This window comes from Phyllostomus hastatus, unplaced genomic scaffold (genome assembly GCF_019186645.2).
Source record: "Phyllostomus hastatus isolate PE091 unplaced genomic scaffold, TTU_PhHast_1.1 phas_contig_62, whole genome shotgun sequence".
In the NCBI taxonomy this organism is placed as follows: domain Eukaryota; kingdom Metazoa; phylum Chordata; class Mammalia; order Chiroptera; family Phyllostomidae; genus Phyllostomus; species Phyllostomus hastatus.
Genome location: NW_025333921.1, coordinates 17,598,779 through 17,626,426, shown reverse-complemented (window position 1 = coordinate 17,626,426; position 27,648 = coordinate 17,598,779). Strand labels below are relative to the sequence as shown.

General features: G+C 45.2%; 1 protein-coding gene across 8 annotated transcripts in view; it reads right to left on the bottom strand.

Moving 5' to 3' along the window:
* Nucleotides 1-620: 620 nt before the first annotated feature.
* The window catches only part of NEO1 (neogenin 1), a 260,180-nt gene continuing 233,152 nt past the window's right edge, over nt 621-27,648 (bottom strand). For 6 of the 8 annotated variants that reach the window (XM_045848485.1, XM_045848488.1, XM_045848486.1 and 3 more), the window contains 8 exons: nt 26,469-26,537; nt 18,865-19,012; nt 14,496-14,734; nt 13,873-13,965; nt 10,397-10,555; nt 6,537-6,800; nt 3,883-4,019; nt 621-3,116 (listed from right to left, as the gene is read on the bottom strand). In XM_045848485.1, coding sequence (XP_045704441.1) covers nt 3,033-3,116; nt 3,883-4,019; nt 6,537-6,800; nt 10,397-10,555; nt 13,873-13,965; nt 14,496-14,734; nt 18,865-19,012; nt 26,469-26,537 — 1,193 coding nt within the window. In that variant the 3' untranslated portion in view covers nt 621-3,032. The remainder of the gene's footprint in view (nt 3,117-3,882; nt 4,020-6,536; nt 6,801-10,396; nt 10,556-13,872; nt 13,966-14,495; nt 14,735-18,864; nt 19,013-26,468; nt 26,538-27,648) is intronic. The other 2 variants (XM_045848491.1, XM_045848492.1) reach the window with 1 other exon arrangement.

Here is a 27,648-nt window from a genome sequence, read left to right as displayed (position 1 = left end):
ATCTGCTCACCCTGAGCTTGGACTTCCAGAACTGCGAGAAATAAATGTTTGCTCTTTAAAACCTTTAGTCTATGGTTTTTTTTTTTTTTTTTTACAGTGGCCTGAGCTAAGGCACAGAGGAATGCAGTCAGGTGAGGCAGCCCAGGGAGGGCAGGACTCACCTGCAGACACCTGCAGACAGGTGCAGACACCTGCAGCAGTGTGGCTCCACCCTGAGAGGCAGGCCAGGAGCGGGAGGCCTGGGCCCAGCGTGGGCCCTCCGTGGGCCGTCCGCCTGCGTGCCAACTGCAAGAGCTGCCACCCAGGGCGTTGCCACAGCAGCTGCTGCACTTCCCTGCTGGGCTCACTCAGCCATTTCCGACAGGAGTCACCTTTGATTCCTCAGGCTGCTGGGCCCCTGCAGGGCAGCAGTGATGGGGTGGGACAGGGACAGGGCTCATCTTTGGGGCCAGCAGACCACCTCTGCCTGCAGCCTCCTGGCTCAGGAGCACACCCCCTGGGGCGCTGAGAACTCCTGCCTTTGTAGTTGTGAGGGCAGCAGTGGGGTCGATTTGAGGCTGGGAAACAGGGGCTCCAAAGCTCCGTTTTCTTAAGGAACAAAGAAAGGACTCTGACTAGAGTTTGACTGGATTAAAAAAGTGTATTTATTGGATTTCCAATGCTAAATAAAAACATGAAATTGTTTTTTAAAAAGCCATAGAGTTTACAGCATCAACTACAGAAAAGGCCAAACAAGTGTGTACAGCAACCGGCCCCGGCAGCGCCCGCCCCCTCGGGCGGACGGCGCCCCCTCCGGCGGACTGCGGATGGCGCGGCGGCAGACACGTCTGTTCCAAATCCTCCCGGAGGGTGCTGCTGGGCAGCCGCTCCCGTGGGACATTACAAGACACACAATGGATGGTTTCGTTTCAAAAATCACAGCAAATGTAAGAAAATGTATTAAATTGTGAAAAGGTGCAATACGGAATAACTTTCCTTTTTCTTAATTTTAAAAAACCCCCAACTTTGAGCAGTTACTTTATTTAAAAATAGCCCCCCGCCCCCGCCCCAGCTCTGTGGCAGTGCCCAGGTACCGAGGCCCCGAGGTAACAGAAGTGTCCGGGCTCGCGGGAGGGAAGGACCTGAATACCGAGCATGTTTCTTTGGGCGGAAGGTGAGCCGGCTCCCGGGGACTTGCCTCTGGTGCAGGCGCTCGGAGTGCTCTGGTCGGGAGCAGTGCGCATGTCCAGGCTCCGCAGGGCCCTGCCCGGCACTGTCCTCTGTGGCCGGCGGGCAGGGCCGCAGGAGTCGGCATTGCACTTTCCATTGCCCCAAATAATAAATACAGAGTTCATCGTCTAGAAAAGCAAATACGTGAGAAGACTCAAAAGGGGGAAATAACCAACGTACAAAGGCCAGTGGGTGCCGGTGGGGCCAGGGCCGGGTGCTCGATGGAGGTCTCACCAGCTGATCCCTGCTGGGCGGTGGGACCGGAGCCCAGGCGGCCTTCTGCACTGCCTTCCACGCTCTCTTCTGAGGAAGATGCCTGAGGGTCTGTCCTGTACTTTTTCATAATATATTCTTAATGTTAAAAAGAACCAACACCTCAGCTCTTTACCTTTTTAAGACAAAAAAGATGGACTATTTGTGAAGGCAAAGGCTTCCGTGTGTGGCTGGGCCACCTGACACTCCCCGGAGACCTGCTGCTCATTCTCACCCGGGGCTCAGCTGAGCTGCCGGGGTAGGGGGACAGCTGCCCCCTGTGACCCTCTCTGTCCCCATCCCCTGCTACTTCAAGAACACTGCTCAGAAAGAGGCAGGGCGAGTAGCCCTCACCTCATTCTCGCTAATGGAAGTGACAGCTGGACTGGCTGAGGACAGGGAACGAGAGAAGCAAGGAGTCCTAAGCGGAAACAAAGTTCCTTGTTAACCCCAACTTCCCCCGTGGGAACAGAGCAGGCCGTGGACGGCCCGCGGCACTGCTGCAGGCGGCAGCGCGGTGCCTGCCTGCTCTGCACGGACACACTCACGGCGACCTGAGCGGGACGTCAGGGCCCCCAACCCTCGAACCCACCTATTGCACAGAAGAGCTTTTAACTAGGTCCAAATCAAAGTCCAGTTGCAGCTTAGTGACAGCAGAGATGGACATGCCCGGAAGGGACAGTGACGTGGATGCCTCCCTTCTCCGCAGGCTTCCGGAGGAAAGCACTGCGGCGGAAACAGCCCCAGGGCCTCGGCAGCCCCCACTTCCCGTTTCCGGCCCACCCCACCCAGTACTGACACTGCACAGAAGTAACAAACAAGTCTTTTCAATGTTACACATCATTCAAACAGATCTGTAATCTCACAGTGATGAGAGGAGAAAGTCAGGCCTTTAATAATTATAATAAAAAAATAATAAAAAAGCTTACAAACAGCAATGCAACATTTCCTCCCCACTCAGAGTGATGGGTTAACAGCTGGCAGAGGATGCAATGATTCAAAATTAAAAATAAAAAAAAAAACAAAAAACAAAAAAACAAAAAAAACAAGCCAATCCCTGGAACAACGCACATCGCTGATGACTTTCCATACGTAATTCAGACAAGCAGTCAAATGCCAACCACTTGTGGAGAACACCACGGACTTCCTTGGTTCTGACTGTGTTTCACTTCTGAAGGTAAAATAGGACGCAAATAAAACTGTACATAAATGCAACATCTACACCCCACAAAGGCGATGCAGCCACAGCACGAAGCACCGCCTGACCACGGAGTGAAATACGTCGGTGGCGCTCCCTGCCTCTTCCCCAGACGCGGCGCCCGCTGCTCCGCCAGTCCTGCAGGGTCCCAGCAGGTGACGGGAAGCTGCCCCGACACAGGCAGCTTCCAGGCTGACCAGGAGGAGGCAGGTGGCCGTGGCGGGGCTGCCCCACGTGGGGATGCGGGCAGGTCTGCATGCTCACTCTGTGTTTTCAAGTGCTGTCCTCTTGTCCTCTGTACAATTCCTTGTTTTCAAGGCTAAGTCCCAAGACTTCTGAACTCAGGGCTGGAGTCATGTCCTGGTGAAGGTCGTCATGCGGTCGTGATGGCATTTAGGTCCTTCATCAGTCCTTCCAGGTGGGCCATCTCTTTGGTCAGCTCATCTGGTTCGTAGGTCTGCAAGAGAGCACACTGTTACTCGGTGTGGCCGAGGAGCCGGCCAGGAGGAGAGCCCAGAAAGAGAGAGTTGAAGTGTCAGTGTCAGACTGCCCCGAGAGACTGACTACCAAGCCCCGGCTGGCCCGCGGGGTCACAGAGTATAGGAGGTGCCAGGGCCAGTAAGCCCCCAAGTCAGCAACCACTCCTTTCTTCACACTGCAGAACGCCTCTTCCATGACACTCGGCCCAGGGCCACCAGCTGCTGCCTGTCTGTGTCTCTGTTACAGTCACTACAGGTAGTTGCTCTGTCCCTTAATCTCTGGGCCCCTAGCTTTCTTTCCTCTTAAAGAGTCCTGTACCTGGAAATGCAGAGAGAAATGTTTTTATTGGAATGTGAGAGAGAAAAATCAAGGAGAGATCCTGTTGGCTTTTCGTCTGAGAGCACCCACTCAAGCAAGTACCTTCTCCTTCAGCACCCTGCTCAGAGCAGGCCATGAGGTGGGACTGAAGAGGGAAGGAAGATGTGGATGGTTCAAACCGAGAAGAGAGGACCAGGGACAGAGGGCAGACTGAAAGGAAGGCTAAGGGTGGGCAGGGGAGAAAAAAATAACTGGCTGGGCTGGTGAGGATGAGAGGACCAGAAGCCCCTTCAGCACCGTTCCCGGCTCTGAGGAGGTGCCCATGGGTGCATGTCTGCTGAGTGACGAGTGACCCTGCTTCGTCCTCCGGGGCCCTGGGACACGCCCCCAGACATCCTGGCTGGGCCGAGAGCCCACGGACTTACACTTTCGGAGTCCTCCAGCATCCTCGTGGTCTCCTGCACTTCAGGGGCGCTGGGCACCACCACGGGCACAGGAGGCCTGCTCCTTCCCAAAGTCCCGATGGAGGCTGTCTTCACCGCGTGAATGTGGTGGTTCAGAGCTGCGGGGAAAGGCGCCATCAGGCGTGTGGCTGAGCTCGCTCCCGCCCAGACCCGGCGCAGGCCCTGCTCTGAGGAGGCACGGAGACAAGGCAGACGGAAGAGATAGGGCACCCACAAGGCCACAGAAAATACTCCGCTTGCCCTTAGAAAACGAACCCCCAGGCTAGTGGGCCTCACAACGTAGTGGTCCACAGAGCCCTTGCAGGATGTCGGGTAGATCAAACTCTTTCCATAACAGCACTAAGGCACTGTTTGCCTTTACGCTGACGCTACAAAAGCAACCGTGGGGTCACGCTGCGGGAGCCCGGGCAGAAGGGAAGGCGGTGGCACCCAACTGTCAGGTCGCTCACTGACACGAACCTGCAATTTGAAAAGGTCAGTGTAACGTAGGCTCATCCTCAACGAAACAGCAAACACTGCTGTACTAAGCCTAAGCCTTGGCCACACATCTGTTCGTGGCCTGTGACGGGACGGAAAGCACGCACAGGGCGTGTGGCCCCGGGCCTCAGCGGCCCCCACGCCGGCACGCGCACCGGAACAGCCGTCGAGACAGCCCGATGAGCCGGTGACGGGGCCGAGCGCCTGGCAGGCGTTTTTTAGAAAGTGAATGAAGTAGGCCAGTCACTTCAAGGAAAACAACGGACAGTATTTACTGCCAATAATGAAATTTAAGTTTCAAGTTAAAATTAGAATTTTGAAAACCTTGTAACTACCACCATGAGTTTGAGAGCTTCCTGATATTTACGGACTTTGGTAATATAAGTGAATGTATTTTTAGATATTATATAATGAAATGTACAAAGATCTGGAGGATCTATATAACTCAGTAAACCAGTATCTCCCAAATAACTGGCATGTGTGTTCTGTGAAATGCATTCGAAAGACAAGACAGATGTATTTTAATGGAACAGAGATGGTTTCTGACTCCACGTTACAAATAAAAATGTAAGAAACTACAACTTGCTGAGTTTTGCTGTAGATGAAAAAGAGTATCCCTGGTTATCTTAAAAAGTTGTAAAAATGTTCTTCCCTTTTTTCAACTACATATTTATGAGACCGGATTTTCTCCTCACACTTCAACCGAAACGACAGAGTGCACCAGGGTGAACGCAGATGCTGACAGGGAACAGCGCCGTCTTCTGTCAAACTGCACGTTACAGAGAGTTGCAGAAATGTAACACAATGTCACTATTCCCCCTTTATTTGTTTTGAAAAAGTTATTTATTTTTTTTGAATATTTACTTTTCGTATCACTCCAAACCAACTCTTTCAGCTCCACTAGTCTGTTCATGTGCTCAAGATCATGGGGCTGATCTATGAACTAGCTACGTTCCTCATCACAGGATCTTACACCTCCTCTTCATCTCCTTAACTTTTTAATTATTATTTTTAAAGATTTCATTTATTTATTTTTAGAGAGGGAATGGAGGGAGAAAGAGAGAGAGAAACATCAATGTACGGTTGCTGGGGGCCATGGCCTGCAACCCAAGCATGTGCCCCGACTGGGAATCGAACCTGCGATGCTTTGGTTTGCAGCCTGCGCTCAATTCACTGAGCTATGCCAGCCAGGTGAAAAAGTTATTTTTCATAAAAATGCTATTACCTTAATATGACAGATGTATTGCTATTTTTTTCCCTTTGTTTGCACCTGAGGACACTTTTTCATTGCTCTCAGAGTGAGAGGCCGGGGAAGTGGGAAGGAGCACCCATGCGCGAGAGGAACACCGGGTGGCTGCCTCCCACAGGCGCTCAGATGGGGGATGGAACCCACGGCCAAGGTACGTGCTCTGACTGGGAATCGGACTTGCAACTTTTTGGCTACGAGAGAACGTTCCAACCAACTGAGTCACACTGGCCAGGGTTGTATGGCTATTTTTAAATGAATGAAATGGTTTTAAAATTTCTCAGTTTTAATTTCTAATGTAGCACATATTGAGGAAAAGCTCTTTTCTGGGCCTGATGACTTTTAAGAATATAAAGCGGTCTTCAGATCAAAAAGGCTTGAAAAACCACTGACTTATTCCGAAACATACCACCATAACAGATAATAACGTGGACCAGCAGGGAAAAGGCATGCCTTTGAGGTCAGGAGACTTTGGTTTAGCTGCATGAACTCGGGAGTTCATTTCCTGAGGCTCCTCCTTCTTCTCCAGCCCTGGCCTCCCTGCCCCTCCCTCCCCTGGCTGGCAGGGACCCTGTGGAGGGAGGCAGTTCCAGGAAGCTGGGCGGAGATCTGCCGCTCACAGCTGGGCTACCGGCTGTGACCACCAAGGATCCTGCACCCAAAACACAATCTAAAAAGTCAGGTCACACTTCACGGCCGGTCAGTCCCTGGTTCTCGTGCATTCCTGCAGCAGGGAACCTACACACTCCTTGAGAGGGACAACGACACCCTGCTACTTTAAATTGCTGGGAGAAGCATAGAGGACATTTGCTTTGTTATTCTTTAAAGAAAAGGTGACTTCTGCCATAATCCAGAGCCAAAGGGTCCCTCCAGAGCAGCCGCCCTCACTCACCTTGCTGGGACAGTAAGGGTGTGCTCGGCAGTGCGGGGTCATAGGTGGGAGGGCCCGGGGGCGGGATGGCAGGCACGGCGAAGCTCTTCAGTGGGTGGGAAGGGCGGACGTGGGCTGTAGGGAGACTCTGGCCTGAATCTTCCTCTTGGGAGCTGGCCAAGTAAGAGGAGCTGGTAGCACCTTCAGGATCCTGGTGATCAGTACAGCACGTCTGAGACGAGGAGGCTGGCATGGTATCAGTGCTGGGCGTGTTTCGAACGGATTCTACAGCAGAGAAGTCTAGATGTTAGCATTCTGTGAACCACTAAACACACGTACACCCCAGGGTTCCGGCTGTTTCTAAGGGCCCCTGAAAGCAGCTGAGTAAGCACTGAGGACCCTGGATTCACACCACTGCCAAGGCTAAGTAAGAATGGACTAATCTAAAAACAGTTTCAAACAGTCGTGTCAACCAGCTGCTGGGATTTTTTTCACCTATTACACAGTTAAGTGGTCACAATTTTACAGATCGAAGTTCTCCTCGGGACTTACTATAGAGCACATGTAAAGGTTCATGAGACTATTGTCTATTAAGATGTAAATAATTATAAAAGAACATTTAAAATTTCACTCACTGATGAACAGTCGTAGGACTGGCCTTTCATAGATGACATGTCCAGTCACCAAGCCTGGCTGGGCCCTCGGCCTGGCCGACTGGCTACTGCAGGAGTCAAGGCCGCGGGCCCTGCCTGCCCTCGGCAGACTGCGCACAGCCTTGCCGGAGCAATGGCCCCACAGCTCAGGTGAGGCCTGGGCACCCAGCTAGTCGAGAGGTCCACAAATAGCCCTAAGATTATGTCATGTGAATGGTGTTGGGGCCAGAGAAAGAAACAGGGTGGGTTAGGTCAGCCTAGAGAAGGGGAGGTTTCAGGGAGAACGTGGTAACAATCTCAAAATATGTGAAAAAGGGTCAGCAGTGTTCTGGAAGGCAGCATGATGGGGTAGGAAAAGCCCCGGCTTTGGGTCAGATCGGCCTGAACTCTGACCGTGGCATACTAGCTGGGTGAACTTGGCAGTCATTGAGTCTGAGTCTCAGTTTCTTTACCTATAGAACAGGGAGAATGACATATGATTCACTGGGGATTAACTGAGAAGACTTATGAAAAGTGCTGAACATGAGGCTTGAATAAGGTTCTTTTCTTTGTAAATTATTGAGTGTTTCCCCTTTGTTGGCTCATTCAATCCTCAGAATAACTCAGAAGGCACTGGGAGGCTGGGCCTTGCCCCAGGACAGAGAGAGAACAGGTAAAGCAGGAATCTGAATTCCAGGCTGGACTCCCAAGCCCAGGCTCCAAACCACCACACATCACTCTGCCCTTCCTGTGTAACGCCACCGCCCTGAGTCTGCAGCAGCAGCCAAGGCCCAGGGAGACCATGTGAGGAGAACAAGGGGAGCTGGTGCAAACCACCATGCGTGCCCGAGGATGGGCCTGGAGGACACCGGCTCAGGACAAGAGCCTGCACCAGACAGCCTGGAGGAGGGCCTCCCTGACGCCTAGAGTCCTCACCCTTAAAGAAAGGAAATGAGCCTGTTAACAATGCATGAACAGCCTGCAGAAATCCAACATACTTCCCTGCTGTCTTAGCCAAGGTGGCAATGAATCTGTTCTCTTGGGCTCTCAGGTGACAGGCCATGTAAGTCATGAGTGCTACCCCTTAGCTTAAAGGTCTTGGGTCCCAGGGATCAGGGATGAGGGACTCCCGAAAGCCTGACGTGGCAGTCCTGCCAGGCCTAGGACAGCTCTCATTCTCTGAAAGGGAAAGGGTGGCTGGGGATTTCACTTCTTCAGCCTGCTTAAGCTAGCCACCACCACAGCCGGGAGCTGCTGGTCTGCTCCCTGTGACCTGGGCCGAAGCTGGTGAGGGTGGGGAGCAGGGTGGGGCCGAGGAGACAGACAGCAGGCTCCAGCCTGGACCATGTCACCCAGTACTGGCAGATAGGTCAGGTCACTCTGGGCGCACAGGCCTACCCTGGCTGCCTGAATCCAATAAGCTTCTGAAAGCCTAAGAGATGGTGGGAAATGTGAAACGGTGACAGGGCTGCCTACGCGAGTCAGTGGTATTTCCGGCTGTACAGACGCAGAGGGCGGCAGGCACACCAGTTCTCTGCGAGGAGTGCACCTTCGAGGAGTGGCCTGCAAGGAAAACTAGGCTGTCGCAGAAGTTCCTGTCAGTGCAGCTGACTCCTGACTCCCAGGTGTTCAGGACACACGACAGCAGACAGCGTGGACAAGCGGGAAGTGTCCTCTCTCCCTACGTCAGCGGTGCTGCTGCAGAGCGCCTGCAGAGCAAGGGCTGCCCACCGAGCCCCAGGGACACGTGCAGGTCTGACGTGAGAGACCTCTGACCACTTCCAGACACCTGCACTCTGTCCTCACAGACTCTATCACCAGTTTTATCTTTTTTTATACCCCCCCATCACTGAACAAATAAAACCCTCAGAAATGCAATCATCACTTTCCCTCTCTCAAGTGCACCCAGCACGGAGCTTCCACCAATGCCAGACTACGAGGATGGGGGTGGAGGATGGGCGGTGGCGAGAGCTGCCAGCTTCTGGCCCACCCTCCCCATCCTGGTGTGGGAGGAAGGTGGGGGGCCGATCTGCCCGAGGAGAACCCACTGTGCACTTGGGCCCATGTCCTTGTGAGGGACATTCCTCTGCCTCAGGACACAAGACTGCTTCCCAAGAGCAGGTCTGAGGGCGGCTTTCTGGTCCCTGTGTTACCCGAGACTGTGCCTGTGAGGCCGACTCTGGTTCTCCGTGCAGCCACGAGTGCACTGTCTGACCCCAAAGGCAGGACCCAAAATTTGGACGTAGGTTCAAGTAGCATTCTCCAAACCAAGAAAAGGCTGGGAGGAGAAAACTTTGGGAGTTACTGGGCATCCCTTAATAAAGCCTTCACTTTTGTTTGATGCTTTGGGTATGTTTGTAATTGATGACACACAAAGGGGAGGGGGTGCTACTGGCAGGCTGCACTCTTGACGTGAAGTTTGAGGTTCTCTTAAAATGGAACTCACTTGAAATCCTCTTATTTCTCAGAACCACCAACACTCTGTTCTGCTAGTAACATTCTCTCTCTTTTTTTTTTTTTACCATTTGAAACTTGTCTTAAGAGTATGCTACATATACAAGATATCACTAGAGTTGTACCTTAAAGCTGAGAGTGAAAATTAATTTTCAATTAACGAACAATCTATCTGTTTAGTTTACTATCCCCTCACTTTCACTATTTCCTCCAGAAAACTGTTTTGAGAATGCTGTTTCTTAAGGTTTCCAAACTGGGACATGTTTGTCTGGCAGTGGGTTTCTTTAAATACACTGCAGATTGTCAGGCTAATTTCCTACCTGTGCAGCCCTCCCTCACGTCAGCAATCCACTAGGCAACCTGAGGTTGACGGCATGCACGGCTCCACGGGGCGGCCGGCCTTGCCGTCGAGCACATCAGAGGGGCTGAGAGGCAAAACCAACCCTCTAGTTTCTGAAAATCACCCTGAATGGGTCTCCTTTCAAACTGGAGTGTTAAAAAAAAATAAATTAACTGAAAATATAACTGAATTAAGATGCAAATTGACAGACCAAGACATGGTTATATAATTAGTTATTGTGTTTTAACTACAACGACTTGTGCTGAGCCCTTAAAACTGGAAGAAAAACATGGTAAATTTTATAGAAACACATGAGTCAGGAACAGAAATGTTATGGTAAATATAGAACACTTAGAAAAACTCCAAATCCTCCTAAGCAGGGTAAGGCCTTCCCCATTTCAGCTTGCCAACTCTTTCGGAATGCTTTCCACCTGGGCGCGGCCCTGGTCTCTCACCTGTGGAATTGGCCCTGTCTGAAAGGGACATGGATGTGCCCATGGGCCATGGGCTGCCCGGGTGGTGGAGATGGCTGCGAGCTGGAGAAGCGAGGCTGCTGGAGTGGAAATGATGGTGAGGGTTATCGAGGGAATGGATGGGATGGGCACTAATCACAGCTGCGAATGAACACAAGACAGAGAAATGCTTAACATGCTTGCACAGACACACACAAATCACAGTTCAAGAGCAAAGCCTCCCCCCCACCCCGGTGCAGCCAGTCCCTGGGTTTTCTGGGGGCAGCTGGCTGGATTTGGACAATTAGCCACAGATTTTACGCTTGTTAAAAAAAAAATCAACAGACTCCTGTGCACACGTCTGCCTATCTACATGCAGAAAAAGAAGTCTGAGGAATACATACTAACATGTTAATGGTGATCATCTAGTGGGGAAGAGTGATCAGGATTAAAACATTTTTTCTATGGGTTTATATTTCTGCAATAAACATGGATTATATGAGTTTTAAAAGTCTATTCAAGTATGTCTCATAATGTAAATCCATAAGAAACAATGATTCAGGTTTCTGTAATTTTTCTCCTGCTAAAGGGTTGTTAAGTCCCTTCTCTTTCACACACAATTCCTAATTCATTCTGTCTTTTCTGACTTGTTGAATGAAGCATGCAGTAGGTGTGTAGGCTGAAGGAATGAGCAGCTGTTCAATCAGCTTTCCTATTTTAAAAGGATGCAAATGGAACTGAACTCAAATGGTCCAACCTAGCACTAAAAGCTGAAACTCAGGCCTACGGCACTGTCTCTTACAACTTCCAGTCTGGGAGCTCACCCACAGCCACTCACATTTTAAAATATACGTAGATCTTTCCTAACTGGCTCTTTCCTTCTCACACCGGCTAGGGAATTCAATTTGCTGCATTTAGCCAACAAATCCAAATTTCCACCCAGATACTCCATAATCAACTTTCTATGAGGACAGCACTTATTTAATGAGGCTTCATTATCGATCCCAGAGATTGGAACAAAACCAGAAGCTTAGTTTGGGAATTCTCTTTAGAGGATTTGCAGAAACATTTAAGATCAAGATAACCTGCTCAAAGGCCCCCAAACAGTCAACTAGGTGGGAGTGACTAGGAACACAGGGGACCTTTTATTCTCTAAGCAAGGGCCTCATGAAGTTTGCGATAAACTTAATTAGCCTGTGGAGTCTATGAAGATGTCTCTGTCACTGGGTTTCCCTAGATCTTTGTGGGGCCACTCAGCAGTGCCCTGGTGAGGGAGTCCCAGCCCACAAAACAGACACCTTTCTTCTCCAGCTTCCTCCTGTCCCGGCCACCTGCAAATAAACAGGTGACACAACCAACTAGGGACCCTGGAGTGTCACTGCCCCTCCTTAAGGTCTGGGGACACCACTGGGACCGTCCCTGCTCAGGGACCAGAGGGTCAGGTGGTTCTTGGGAATAAAACACATCTGGGAAGAGCTGGCTGAGGAAGGCTCGCAGGGCAGTTTGCAAGTCAGTATCTCCCCTGGGGGAGACCCATGGTTTGCAGAAGCAGGGCTTCAGAGCCAGTGCTTTCCAGAGTTAAGGCTGGGATGAGGGGAATGAGCCTCCTGACTTTTACCTGCTTGAAAGCATTCTAGGTAGAGAGGACTCGCACATAAGAAAAAACATAATTGACTTTCTCTTTTTTAAGGCACTTCCAGTCTTTTCAAATGAAGTAAATAAGATATAAGACAACTTGAAAGTGCCTGCCTAGAAGAGACAGCCATCATCAGCTGCTGGGTGAGTCAGGGCCCGATGCCGCTGGGCAAGGCCTTCCTAGCTGCGCTCAGCTGTTTAATTCCAGGTCAGAGCGGGTAGCTGGTGGGTACAGACTCTAGCCACGTGGGGAAAAGGGTATCTCAAAACCTGAAGATCAAAGTATTCCAGGTACCTGGTTTCAGATTCTTAAAGGTTCCATATACCCGCCCAACTACTGAGGTACAGATTAAATAACATTGCAAATTTATACATAATCCTCTACCTCCACCACTACCAAAAAAAAAAAACAAAAACAAAAACAAAAAAAAAAACAAGGAATGATATCAACTGGTACAGTATGTCTTTCCTTCTTAACTATTTAAAAGCATCAAATCCAGGAATAGGAATAGTTAAACTTCACAAGTTTTAAAAATAAGCCAGTAAGGTAAGACCTAAAGTACTATACAAAACAAACAAACAAACAAGCAAACAAACAGTAAAGCTACTATCTTATAAATCGAAAGGAACTGGAATTCTTTTTGGACATTTGCATTTTTAACCTGGGGACTCTGTTATAAGGGGGAAACCATGGTTTCTCCCTGCACACTTCCAAGTGCAGGCCCCTAAGCAAAAAGTACTTTGTGCCAAAATGACCTATTCATGAACCGGCCCTCACTCTTCCAAAGCTGATTTTTAAAATTTAGAGCCCACGATGTTTGTGCACAGTGAGTGAGTATGACAGAGTGTGTGCATAGAGACACTTACATGCTCAGGGGGCCCCCCGTTCCCAATACAGGGTGCCATGGTGCACCCACGTGTGTGTAGAAATCTGTGATTATTTAAATCTCTGACACTACTGAAGTGGCTGGAGTTCTGAAATGGAACATCTTTTAAGAAATTCAGAAGCTCATTTAGGTTAAATTGGAAAGTGATCTTTCAGGATGTGATGCTTTCGGTAGTTGAATCTAGGTTATCTGAGGGTGTTGCGGTCTGCTGGCCTGCCGCTCAGGTCAGAGCAGGCACTTCGACATCAGGTAGTTTATAAAACTGGATACTGACAGGCAGGTGGCTTATCATTCTAGGATGGTGCAGGGGACCCTCCTGTGGAGGCACCACTGTGCCAGCTGGTATGAAAGGCTTAGTTTGAAAAAAAGAATTGACTTGTCCATTGCTTTTTGGCTTTCAATTATGATATTTAACTTATTTTGCATTTCAAATATTACTACAGGAGGTTGGGCAACTTTTATGCTTATCAGAGTGAGGCCCATGGGTCAGATAAGATTGAAAATATTTCTTTAAAAACTCCATACTGACAACCTTAAACTCCTCTAAAAATAAAGTCTACTAATTAAAAATTTCCACAGGTGCCTGTCAACACTGAATATGTGTGAGGAAGCCAAACTGACACCTGGCTACGCTTAGCCCCCACCTGGACCGGGGCTCCCCCGGCTCTCCTGCAGAGACGCTATGCGCTTCTAGGGAGACTGGTTACTTGCCTATTCCTGGGAGACTGGGAAATTGGCTTTTTAGCTTCTCTTCCCTATGATTAAAGAAGCTAGTCTCAATAATATTGATTACAAAATATGGCAACTCTCTGATACTTCTTCCCTCAAGCTGCCAAAACTCTGGTAGATTATCTTTTGTGTCAGGACCAAGTGAAGCCAAAGCGATCATCCATAGCTAGTCCCCAATATAATGGAATAGACTGGCGGCACTAGAGAAAAGAGACACTTTTAACTTACGCTGGGGTGGCTGGGAGTCAAAGGGCATCATCATTTTTGGTCTCATTCCCCGCCTTCCAGCCAGTGTAGACATGCTGTCCTCTGATTCATGCCCTAGACATCAAATATGAAAGTCAGTTAAAAGTGTGTGCTGTAGGCCACTGAGAAGCCTCAGCAATAACATATTTCCAGTGGGGTATTCACAAAGAAGAAAATGGGGACAAGGTGTTTCTGCAGGAAGTGAAATAAAGAGGACAATGATCATTAGTGCATTACAGGAGTCCCTTCTGAGAGTCAATGCAGCCGACACAACGCTGACTACCACGCTTCAGTGTGGCATCCGTAAGAGCATCCAGACCAAGAACAGTCTGAACAATGTCAGCTGGGCTCCAACTAAAGGGACAGAACAAAATGCACAGACAAGGGCTAGGGTCTCAGATGCTTGAGTATCGAGGTGGGGAAGCCCGATGAGAGACCTCGAAGGTGTCTCATCTGGGTACTAAGCTTGTGTCCCATAACAAGCTAGCTATCACATACTTCTTTCAATCTCACCTCATATAGGAATCACCAAATTTAAGGCAATGCGATGCAATGAAAAATGATTTAAACGAAAATGGTCTCCCAACATTTGGGAAAACCTGTACCTCTGTATGAATTCCGCCTTTGATGGATGTTGCTGTCCATGGAATTGTCAACTGGTGTGATATCTTGAGAGTTACGAGGAATTGGAGTATCCGTCATGATGGGGTTTGGGTCTGGAGACTTATCGATGGGCTTCAGCTCCAGCCTCTCATGATGGATCCAGAGGTCTGGGGGTTTGACGTCCTTGGAGTTCCCTTTGTACTTGTGGGAGCCGTTCACTGACTTACAAGCCGCTCGTTTCCTAGGCACAAGAACAACAGGGTTTTTAAAAAGTAACTGTTTTAAACATTTGTCACAAGGTTTGACAGATTAAAACTGTCCTTCTGAAAGATGCTTCAAGGAAAAGCAGAACTAAAACCAAGAAAAACAGGGGTAAGAAGTTTACTTCTAGGAACAGTAAAGGCATCTCCTCTTCTTTGTCCACATATATTCACATACATGGACAGGGGTATGCTTGAATGTTGCCTTGTGACTTTGTTTTAGTATCAAGAGCTCAGACAGGATTTTTAAATCAAATAACCTCTAAAGCAGAACGTTCCCCCAGTCACTAGAGAAAGGACAACATTCACTAGAAATAGAACAGTGGAGTGGAGGTCGTATTGATGGCTTATAAAAGAGGAGGAACAACCTTTTATTTTAAATTTTTATATATTTTTAAAAGTAAATTTAGTGGGGGGAACATTGGTTAATAACATTATGTAAGTTTCAGGTGTACATCTTCGTAATACGGTGTCGGTACAGTCTGTTGCTCACCACCCGGAGTTGTCTTCTTCCGTTGCCACGTATCTGACCCCCCCGCCCGTGTTCCCCTCTGGTAACCAGCACTTTGCTGTATGTATGAGTTTATTTTCTTTGAACATTTTAAGCAACCCATACTAGGGCTAACTGGGTAAAATCAGGAGTGCAGATGACAGTGTCTACTCCTCTGTGCCTTAGTTTCTCCATTAAGTCACTCACTCGCCCATTCAATAAGCATTTCATAAGGTGCCTGCTGTATGTCAGACCGTGTGCCAGACTGCTGTACCTTCAGCACTTCTGCTTGAATGAGGAAGGGTGGGCACTGAATGATTATTTTAAAATTGTCTGAGTATAATGAAATGCCAAGTGTTACAGTAACCACTTAATAATATGCCGACAAACTAGACAACCTGGACGAAATGGATAATTCCTAGAAACAAACAATCTTCCAAAACTAAATCAGGAAGAATCAGGCAATCTGAGTAGATAGATTATACCTAGTGAAATGGAAGTAGTAATGAAAAAACTCCCAATGAACAAGAACCCTGAATCAGATGGCTTCACAGGTGACTTTTACCAGACATTCCTAGAAGAACTAACACCTCTCCTCAAACTGTTTCAAAAAATTCACGAGGAGGGGAGGGCTTCCAAACTCATTTTTACGAGGCCAATGTTCTCCTAATTCCAAAACCAGATAAAGACACTACAAAGAAAATTATAGGCCAATATCCCTGGTGAATGAGATACTAAAATCCTCAACAAAGTATTAGCAAACTGATTACAGCAATGAATCAGAAAGATCATACACTCTGATCAAGTGAGATTTAGTCCAGGAATGCAAGGCTGGTACAACATTCACAAGTCAACAAATATGATTCACCACATGAACCAAATGAAGGATACAAACCATATAATTTTATCAATAGAGGCAGAAAAGCATCTGATAAATACTAGCATCTATTTACAATAAAAACTCTCAGCAAAGTGGGATTAGAGGGAACACACCTAAACATAATAAAGGACATATGTACAAACCAAGCATTATACACAATGGGCAAAAACTACAAGTGTTCCCTTTAAGACTGGGAACAAGACAGGGATGTCTGCTTTCACCTCTCTTACTGAACATAATACGAAAGTTCTAGCCACAACACTCAAACATGAGGAAATAAAAGACATACAAATTGGAAAGGAAGAAGTAAAACTGTCTTTCTTTGCAGATGACAAGATACTGTACATAGAAAATCCCAAAGATTCCATCAAGAAAACACTAGAACGGATAAATTAATTCAGCACTGTAGCAGGATACAAAATTAATATTCAGAAATAAATTGCACTTTATAGACAATAATGAACAGAAAAGGAAATTAAGAAAATGATCCCATTCACAATCACTTTGAAAAGAAGAAAATACCTAGGAATAAATCTAACCACAGATGTAAAAGACCTGTTCTCAGAAAATTATAAGACACTGAAGAAAGAAACTGAAGAAGGTACAAAAGTAAGTAGAAGCACATGCCATGTTCATGGATAGGAATAATTAACACCATTAAAATGTCCATATTACTCAAAGCAATCTATAGATTCAATGCAATTCCCATCAAGATTCCAATGACATAGTTCACAGAAATAGAACAAATATTTCAAAAATTTATAGGGAATCACAAAAGGCCCTGCATAGCAACAGTGATCCTGAAAAAGAAGAACAAAGCTGGAGGAATCATGCTACGTAGTACCAAACTATACTATAAGGCCACAGTAATCAAAACAGCATGGTATTGGCATAAAAACAGACACACAGATCAATGTAACAGAATAGAGAACCCAGAAACAAACCCACACCTTGATAGTCAATTAGTATTTGACAGAGGAAGCAAGCACAAACTATGGACTAACGATAGTTTATTCAATAACTTGTATTGGGAAAATTGGACAGATACATGCAGAAAAATGAAACTAGACCACCTTCTTACACCACAAAGAAGAGTAAGCTGAAAATGGATTAAAGACTTAAATGTTAGGCTCACAACCACAAAAACTGTAGAAGAAAACATAGGCAGCAAAATCTTTGACATTGCTTGTAGCAATATTTCATCAAATATATCCCCCCCAGATAAGGGAAAGAAAAGAAAAAAATAAACAAATGGGACTGCACCAAATAAAAAGGTTTTTGCACAGCAGAGGAAACCATCAACAGAATGAAAAGACAATCCACAGAATGGAAGACCATATTTGCTGATGCATCTGATAAGGTGTTTTTCATCTGAAAAGGGGCTAATAGCCAAAATTTATAAAGAACTTACAAAACTCATCACTAAAAAACCTAAACAATCCAATTAAAACGATGGGTAAAGGACCTAAAGACACTTCTCCAAAGAGGACATAGAGAGGACCAACAGACAGATGAAAAGGTGTTCAATGTCACTAAACATCAGAGAAACGCAAATTAAAATCACAAAGAGATGTCTTCAGACCTGTCAGAATGGCTATCATCAGTAAATCAATAAACAGCAAGTGCTGGTGAGGCTGTAAGAAAAGGGGACCCTCGTGCACTGTTGGTGGGAATGCAGGCTGGTGCGGCCACTGTGGGAAACAGTATGGAGTTTACTCAAGAAATTAAAAATGGAACTGCCTATTGACCCAGTGATTCCACTTCTGGGAATTTACCCGAAGAAAGCCAACATACTAATTCAGAAGAACATAAGCATCTCTATGTTCATTGCAGCATTGTTTACAATCCTCAAGATATGTAAATGGCCCAACTGTCCATGGGTAGGTGAGTGGATAAAACAACTATGGGACAATTACACAATGAAATACTACTTGGCCATAAAAAATAAGAAAATTTTACCCTTTGTGAATATATGGATGGACTGGGAGAACATTAAGCTAAATGAAATAAGCCAGTCAGAGAAAGACAAATAGCATATGATTTCACTCATATGTGGACTCTAATAGACAAACTGAACTAACAAGGAAAACAGAGACAGATTCAGAAAAAAGAGCAGGATGACAGCTAAGGTGGGGAGGGGAGGTTAGGAGGTGGAGGCATTGAGCAAACAGGAGAAAGGGCTCATGGACGTGGACAGCCTATGTGGTGATTGCTGGGGTGGTGGCTATCAGAGGCCTAAATGGCAATGGAAAAAAATACAATAAAATCTGCCAAAAAAAGGTAAAGAAAATAAAAAGAACCATTCTGCATTTCTTGTAGAAGTATTTAAAAAATCACTTTTCATGTACTTTATGTTTTAACTCTGTGTGCAACTCCAAATACTGAAGTCACATAGAAGCAAAGAATGGATATCAAAAATCTGTGGGCTAGATTTGGGGCTCCTAACTGTCTCTCTTTTTTTAATCCTCACCTGAGGATATTTTTTCATTGCTTATAGAGAGAAAGGAAGTGGGAGGGAGGGGGAGAGGGAGAGATGGGGAGAGAGAGAGAGAGAGAGAGAGGGAGAGAGAGAAACATTGACGTGAGAAACACTCACAGGCTGCCTCCTGTATGTGCCCTGACTGGGGTCTGAACCACAACCTAGGTATCTGACCTTACCGGGGATTGAACCCACAACTTTTCAGTTTGTGGAATAATGTCCAACCAATTGAGCCACACTGGCCAAGGCTGGGGCTCCTTACTTTTTCTGGTGAGAGGTGGTGCGCCTGGTGCAAAAGACAGCAATGATCACGACCACCACAATGGTGATGACCCCAACAGAAACGATGATGACCAGTAGCATATTACTGTCCAGAGGAGAGGTGGGGCTTCCATGGGGGCTGTTACTGCCTGAAGAGAGAAAAATAGCAGTTAGCTTAGAGAATTCTAGAAATGCACACAATCAGGCTATATCACTTTCACTGGAGTTCAGATATTTTATGTGAGCTTCTTTCTAACTCTTATAAAAGTGTGTCACGAACATGGCTATCTCTTCTGGATTATGAAGTCCAGAAAGCTAAGTTTTGGCCCTATAAACATTTCTCAGCACAATGCCTTACACAAAGCTGGCGTTTAATGAAAGCTTCTGAAATTATACTGATCAAATTTGAAAATTAAGGGTCTGTCCCTCTGGTGTCTTATATTGTATATAAATTGGTTTTATAAAGCACCACTTGTAAATCATTTAGGTTTCTGACTTTTAAAACTATTTTAAAATTGTGCATTCATAGAAAGAAAAAGTTTTTCTCAAAATATGTCTGAGGTCATAAAAGTAACCTTTCCTAAAAAAGTAACCTTTTATGATCATAAAAGGAAAATAAAGCCTCTGTTTTTATTACAGTTTATGCAGAGTTAATTCTCTTAACTATTTTAGGAAAATGTAGCTCTGTATATATGCCTTAATTTGACAAATATTTAATGAGTGGTTACTACGTTCTAAGCATTGTTCTAGGTATTAAGGATGAGGATTCAATGGTAAGTCACTAAATTAGGAATGTTGGGGTGGGGGTAGGACCAAACAACAAATAACGAATCCTTAGTAGTGAATGCTATGAAAAAATCGAATGAGGGGTATAATACAGTGACTGGGTGGCTATTTTATATTGAGTGGTTGTAAAAAGTTTCTTTGAGGGGATGGCACTTGAGCTGAGATCTGAGTGAAAGGAGAGATCCCACCATACAAAGACTTGGAGGAAGAATACTGCAGAGGGAGGGAACAACTAGTGGATGCGTCCTAAGGCAGGAATGAGCTTGGCATGGTCAAGGAAGAGAGAGGTAGCCACTGCTGTTTAAGCAAAGAGAGCTATGCAACATTACAGAGAAGGAAGTGAGCAGGAAAAAAAGAGAATGAGGCTGGAGATTGCGCAGAGGCTATTTAGAGCCTTTAGGACATTTAGATTTTCTTTTTTCTTCTTTATTATTTCCCCATTGCTTACAGGATGAGGTCCAAGCTTTTTATAGAGGTCTCCTATAATCTAGTTCTACTCTAAGTTCATTTCCATTTTCTGAATGATTTCCATTTTTGCTTCCAATCTCATCATAAAAGTTATGCAGGCTCATATTATAACATATGGAAACCCCATCATACAGATCTAACCACCATGGATATTTGATGTGTTTCTTTCTAGTCTCTTCTCTCTCTCTCTCTCTCTCTCTCTCTCTCCCTCTCTCTCTCTCTCTCTCTTACCTTTCTAACAATTAGAGCTATACAACAGTGGAATGCACTGCTTTGCCAAATAATGAGTGTCCAGTCACTGGAAGTACTGAGTCATTCTGCCATTCTGGGATGTGGTAGGATAAATTCCTACCATGAGGTATGGCTTGCGAAGCTATTTTTAGAAAAAGCTCCCAAAGTGATTTTCATATACACCCTAGTTTATAAATTTAGGATTAATGCAAACTACACTTATTGTGGGAATCCCTCCTATAACATCAGATTAGCTGATTTTCTAGTTTTGATTCTATGATTTTATAGGCTACATCTAAGCGCAGTGTAAAATCTGGGCTGATTTAGGAAAGCTTAAGAGTTTATTATTCTACATTTGATTCATTTTTATTCTTCATATCTGAGAAAATGGTAAGCACACAGACAATTCGAATTCTGCATACTGACCTTTACTAGAATAGTATTTTAAAAAATAAAATAGGCTTCTGGTCAAGATGGAGGAGTAGGTGAACATGCTTCACCTCCTTGCACAACCACAGAAAGAATTACAGCTAGATCTCAAAACAAGTAATAACCAGAACTGTCAGATAATCAAGCTGTATGGGAATCTCATAACCAAGGATTTTAAGAAGTCACATTCATCCAGACGGGTGCCTCTTCTACCATAGGCCATGCTACTAAGACAGGGAGTCAAAGCAGCTCTACCTAATACACAGAAACAAACACAGGGAAGCTGCCAAATTGAGGAGACAAAGAAACATGGCTCAAACGAAAGAACAGAACAAAATTCCAGAAAAAGTACTAAGTGGAACAGAGACAACCACCTATCTCAAGACACTGGTGATCAGGATGCTCAGAGAACTCACTGAGTACAGCAGCAAAAGAAAAAGGACCTAGGAAGAAATAAAAGTTATAGTAAGTGAAATAAGGGAAAATCTACAGGGAACCAACAGCAGAGAGGATGAAGCTGGGATTCAAATCAATGATTTGGAACATAAGGAAGATATAAGCATTCAACCAGAATAGCAAGGAGAAAAAAAAAACAAAAAAACCCCCCCTCAAAACAAAAAACATGAGGATAGTAAGGTACCTCTGGGACACTGCCAACCATACCAACATCCAAATCATATGAATGCCAGAAGGAGAAGAGGAAAAGCAAGAAATTGAAAACTTATTTGAAAAAATAAAAGAAGAAAACTTCTCTGATTTGGTAAAGGAAATAGACATACAAGTCTAGGAAGCACAGGGAGTCGCAAACAAGTTGGACCCAAAGAGGACCACACCAAGACACATCATAATTAAAATGCCAAAGGTTAAAGATAAAGAGAGAATCTTGAAAGCAGGAAGAGAAAAGGAGACAGTTACCTATGAAGGAGCTCCCATAAGACTGTCAGCTGCTTTCTCAAAAGAGACCTTACAGGCAAGAGGCTGGAAAAAAGTATTCCAAGTCATGAAAGGCAAGGACCTACAATCTAGATTGCTCTATCCAGCAAGCTTTCATTTAGAATGGAAGGGCAGATAAAGTGCTTCCCAGACAATGTAAAGCTAAAGGAGTTCATCACCACCAAGCCATTATTACATGAAATGTTAAATGGGACTTATTTAAGAAAAAGAAGATCAAAACTATGAACATTAAAAGGGCAACAAATCCACAACTATCAACAACTGAATCTAAAAAACAAATTAAGCAAACAACTGGAACAGGGACAGAATATAGATATGCAGATCTTGGGCAAGTTATCAGCTAGGAGGGAGAGCGGGGAGAATGGGGGAAAAGGTACAGGGAATAAGAAGCACAAATGGTAGGTACAAAGTAGTCAGGGGGAGGTTAAGAACAGTATAGGAAATACAGAAGCCAAAGAACTTATATGCATAACCCATGGACATGAACTAAGGGGGGGAATGCTGGAGGGCATGGGGATATTGGGTAGAGTGGGGCAAAGGGGAAAACTGGGACAACTGTAATAGAATAATCAATAAAATATATTTAAAAAACAAAAATGATGTTTTTATATATGGCAAAGACTACAGAACTAGGAGTCAATGAAATGAGACTGTATTTAGGCTTTACACGAATCGTTATTAACAACAGTGCAGAACTACCGGGTGGGGTATGCAGCGGGGCAGGCGTTGAACTGAGAAGCTGGGGAGTTCTCAGGGGTTGGGAGGAAAGCTGAAGTGGGGGTAGTTCTTCCCTGCATTCAACAGAGGCTAATTCTCATGTAACTGTCATTTGACCTCCAACTGTGAGCTGGCCAAAATCTTCCTTCTGAGAAAGAGTGAGTGGCCAAAGGAAACATTACCCCTTCTACCAGGGACATTACGATAGGCCTTTTCTTAAGCCTCATCTGAACTATTTCAACAGTTTACTAACCATTTTTTTGGACTTTATACTCTTACTCCCAACTCGTTCTTCGCTGTCTACTAATAGTAGATACTCAATAACTGGACGTCACAGTTTACCACTATTAGACATCTTACATATGTTACTGATAGGATGAGGCTCACATTTCTTAGCACTGGTACTTGAGCTTTTGAGAGGCTGGTTCTAACCAACCTTCTCTAACCTGAGAATCTTTATCCTGCCTCCAGGCAGTGTGATCCCCTCGGAAAGCAGGTTGTTTATACTGCCATGCCTTGGCATGTTATTTTTGCTTCCCGGAATGTACGAACCCCTCTGTGACATTTAGCAATCTCCTATGCACCATTTAAAATCTGGTCAGCTCTGGCCAGGTGGCTTAGTTGGTTGGAACATTGTCCCATACACCAAAAGGTTGTGGGTTCAATCCCCAGTCAGGGCATGTGTAAGAGGCAACTGATCAGTGTTTCTCACATTGATGTCTCTCTCCCCTCCCCCACCTTTCCTCTCTCTCTCAAATCAATAAACATATCCTTGGGTGAGGATTAAAAAAAAGGATCATACATCACATCTTCTACAGAGCTTTCCCTTTTCTCTGTTAGGTAGTTTTTTACTTATTTCTTTTGCTCTCATAGCCTAATATATAACACCTGAACCTTAAAAAAATGTGAATGAATGAATGCATTAGTAAAAGAAAAGACAAATAATTCCATTTTTTACAACCTTGAATAATCAGCACATAAATGTAACATATGTAGCCCAAGAAACTCAAAGTCCTAGAACTCAGACACTAAAACTTTCTTGAAGCATGCAAATCTGTCTCACTGTCCTAAGAACAGGCTGATTTCAGTGAAGTCTGGGCAGTACCACTTTTTATTTAAACAGATAGCTAGAGATTAAGCAATCATTTTATTTCCACAGTCAGAGTAGGAGTTTCCAGGGGACAGGCCCTTGTCTCTCATGCATCACCAGCAGGGGTAGACACAGCAAGGGTTATTTCTAATAGCTACTTGCATGGGTTTTCACCAACACCAGATTATAAATCTGGTATAAAACCTGCTCCTTTCAGGCTGTGTGTAATAGTGGAAAAGGCACAGTGAGATAGCAGAAGACCCAGGGTTTGGTTTTAGGACTTCCATAATGAGTGGGTGGGCCCAGGCACATTACACCTCCACTAAGTCCCCTGAGGTTGAAAGTGGGAATGAGGAGATCCAAGATGGCTGCAGAGTTGGTGGAAGCTGCATTAACCTCCTCCCAGGACCAAATGGGAATTACACCTAAATTATAGAAAAGTCATCCTGAATAACCAACCGAACACTAGCTGGAGAGAAGCCTTATAATCAAGTGCACCACAGTAAGACTGGCACGGAGTGCAGAGGTACGAGAGGGCTGGCTGGGCTCCCATGGGCAGCAGCTGGAGTTCCAGAGTGGTATTTCAGCAGCTGGAGGGTTCCCCCTGAAAAGTGTGGGCTCTAAATCCCACAATGGGCTCCACAGCCTACAGCACCAGAGCCAGATGGAACCCAAACATCACCTGGCTGTGAAAAACAGTGGAGTTTCTGTCTGCCAGGGGGAGACTGCTGGAGATGCAAAGAGCCACTTAAGAGGCCAACACACAAAATTTTTTTTGCAGCCACTTACCCTGGGCTCAAGCAGAGGGAGGGCAGAGTGGACTAGAGATGCATGAGGAGAGTCTGGGGCAGATGGCTCTGAGGAGAGAGCTGAAGGGTCAGCCACCAGGTCCCAGTGCCGAGTCATTCCTCATACCATAGGAGCCAACTTTCTCAGGCAAAGCAGTCCCCTCCAAGTGGCAATAACCTGACAGGAAGCAATAGCCCCATCCTGTGGAGCTTAAGCCCTGCTGAGGAGCACAGCTGGAGGCTATTTCAGTGATTAAGCCTAACAGAAAATCTTTAGGTGAAGATGGGTCTCAGGAAGCTCTGAGACATTAGCTGACCCTCCCCAAGGCCTGGTGCTGGTAAAAGCTGGCCTTGGTGATCAGCTTGGTCCTTTCCACATGCACATCCAGGCCCAGCAGAGGGAGCCACAAGCTGTGGATTGCTTATAGCTCCAAACAGGATGCCCAGAACCAGTCACAGGCAGAGTCTGACACAGGCCTACACAAGAGTCTTTGCAGATTTACCAAATACATAGAAACAAACACAAAGACAATGTGAAGACAAAGAAAGGCCCCAAATGAAAGTACAAGAGAGTTCTCCAAAAGAAGAACTAAATGAAATAGAGGCAAACAATTTAAATTCAGAGTAATGATTATAACGATGCTCAAGAACTTTAAAAAAAAACATAAAAAGAACCTGTCAGAAATAAAGAATCCAATACTTGAAATAAAAAAATACAATGGAAGGAATAAACAGTAGGTTAGATGAAGCAGAGGACTGAATCAAATATTTGGAAGACAGGGTGGGAAAAAACACCCAGACAGACCAACAAAAAGAAGAAAATATTTAAAAATTAGGACAGTTTAAGAAATCTTTGGGACAGTATCTGCATCACAGGAATATCAGAAGGAGAAGAGAGTGAGCAAGGGAATGAGAACCTATTTGAAGAAGTAATGACCGAACACTTCCCTAACCTGGTGAAGGAAAAAAGACACACAAGATCAAGAAGTACAGAGAGTCCCAAACCAGCTGGACCAAAAGAGGCCCACGACATGATACATTGTAATTAAAATGGCAAAGCTTACAGATAAGGAGAGAATCTTACAAGCTACAAAGAAAAGCAGTTAATTACCTATAAGGGAGCTCCCATTAGACTGTCAACTGATTTCTCAACAGAACATTTCAGGCCAGAAGGGACTGGAATGAAATATTGAGGGTGATGAAAAGCAAAGACCTACAACAAAGGCTACTTTAGCCAGAAAGGCTATCATGTACAATTAAAGAAAATGTTACCATTCCTGAAGGAGGCACTGATGGTTGAGAATAATGATTATGCCAAGTGAAAAAAGCCATTCACAGAAAGACAAATACCATATATTTCACTCATATGTGGAATCTAACAAACAAACTGAATTAGCAGGCATAACAGAGACAGACTCACAGAGAGAGTAGGCTGACACCTCTTGGATATTTAGGTGGTGGATTGGTCAATCAAAGAAAGAAAAAGTAGTCATGGACATGGACAACAGTGGGATCACTGCAGGGGGAGGTGTGTGTAAGGGGAATAAATTATAATGAAAAAATACAATAAAAATAATTTTTTAAAAATGGGAATGATATCTGTTCCCCAAAGTTCAGTGATTTCATGTCTGAAAGTAACGTACAAATGGTGACGTTCAGTAGAAGAGTAAGTGCCATCATTTGAGTAATAGAGGGCACCAGCTCTTAGGATGGCTGCGAGTGTGGGAAGAGTTTTTTTAGAATTCTCAAACTACAAACACTATGGTAAGTAGTTTAGAGAGAAATTAATGATTCCGAAGCATTTATTTGACTTGGGTGATGGCTAATTCCACTAGATGGTTTATTTTTGGAAACAATATTCTAATTCTTTTCTAGAGGCAGTGGGCAAAAAAAAAAAGACTTGCTTATTTAGAATTAGTCTTATTTCAAGTTGGATATGTGGAGAAACAATTTTATTTATAAATCCTATAATAATGGGCTTGCAGTAGTTCAGGACTTATTTGCCAGATAGATGCCTAAAGCTAACTCTATTAAATAAAGGAAATAGGTAACATTCTACAAGCTACAAAGGATATTTCGAGACATAAAGCAGAACTGTGTCATGTCTACAGCAGGTCAACAGAGCTGCAGGAGGGGCTTTACCGCTCATTGGAGGTTTGTAGTCAGGTCCCAGGTCCGGCAGCCGGCTTCCTTTTCCTGCAGACCCTGAGGCTGAGGGAGAAAAAAAATCACGTCAGTAGCAACCCAACCCACAGGTGTGAAAAGTCCATTTCACAGCTAATGAGTGTTTTCTACAAAAAAATATTTTCAAGCTACTTTGTTCATGAGAAAATGAAGAAACACATCAACAACAGGGGGAAATACAGTCTTATCTGTGCAAAGCAAGCTAAGGTATAGCTTTCTATGCAATGAGGCATCTGAAAGGCTGACACCCTTTCCAAGGCGTAACTAGTGTGTAACTCAACTGCCACTTGTTGCTGACACTGGGGGGGGGGGGCATATGCCACTTCTCTGGCCCAGGAAAGAGTTTTTGAAAGATGGCTCAGAGCACTTATGCAAAATAGCTTCCCTTGGAAAAGGAACCACGAAGACTGGTTTGGTTTTCTTCTGCAGTAAAGAACCTAGAAGGGCCTAGCAGGGACTGGATTCTTTTCTCAAATTATCAAGTTGCCTTTCCCTCAGCAGGAGCAGGAAGGCAAGTGGAAGTTCACATTGGGGTCATAGTTCCTGCTCAGTCACCTGAACATGGTCTTGAATTGGTCTTGAATTTTGTTCTTCACATTTATAGAAAAAGCTGCTTGGGTAAAGCAAATACAAGGAGCCCTTTCCCAGTAAAGCAAAGGCATCCCTGCATCCCAAGTGTGGGGCCAGAGGGCAGCACCAGGGCACTCTGAACAGGGCTGGAAGAAGTGCGCAGTGAAAACCGCTGTTCACAGCACAAAGCTGAGCAGACTGTCAGCCCTTGCACAGTGGCTCCACTTGTCAGGTAGCGGCTAACAGGTAAGTAACCTGACTTTTGGCAAGTTATTTAATCATTGTATACTTTTCAGATTTCTGTTACCTCATTTATAAAACAGTAATGGTGATGGCATGTACTTCATGAAACTGTTGTGAGGGCCAGATGGAAACTTAATTCTGCGAAAGGCTCTGGGTGCTGCCTGACACACAGCAAGTGTCCTATGAACACTGACCACGGTTGTTACAGGCATAACGAACCTTTCTCTCCTCAGAGGCAGAGGCATGAAGTTTCAGAAAACACTTATAAATGAGTCATTTCTATAAATTAAGCTTGGCTAGAAATTCCTAAACTAGATTTGTTTCT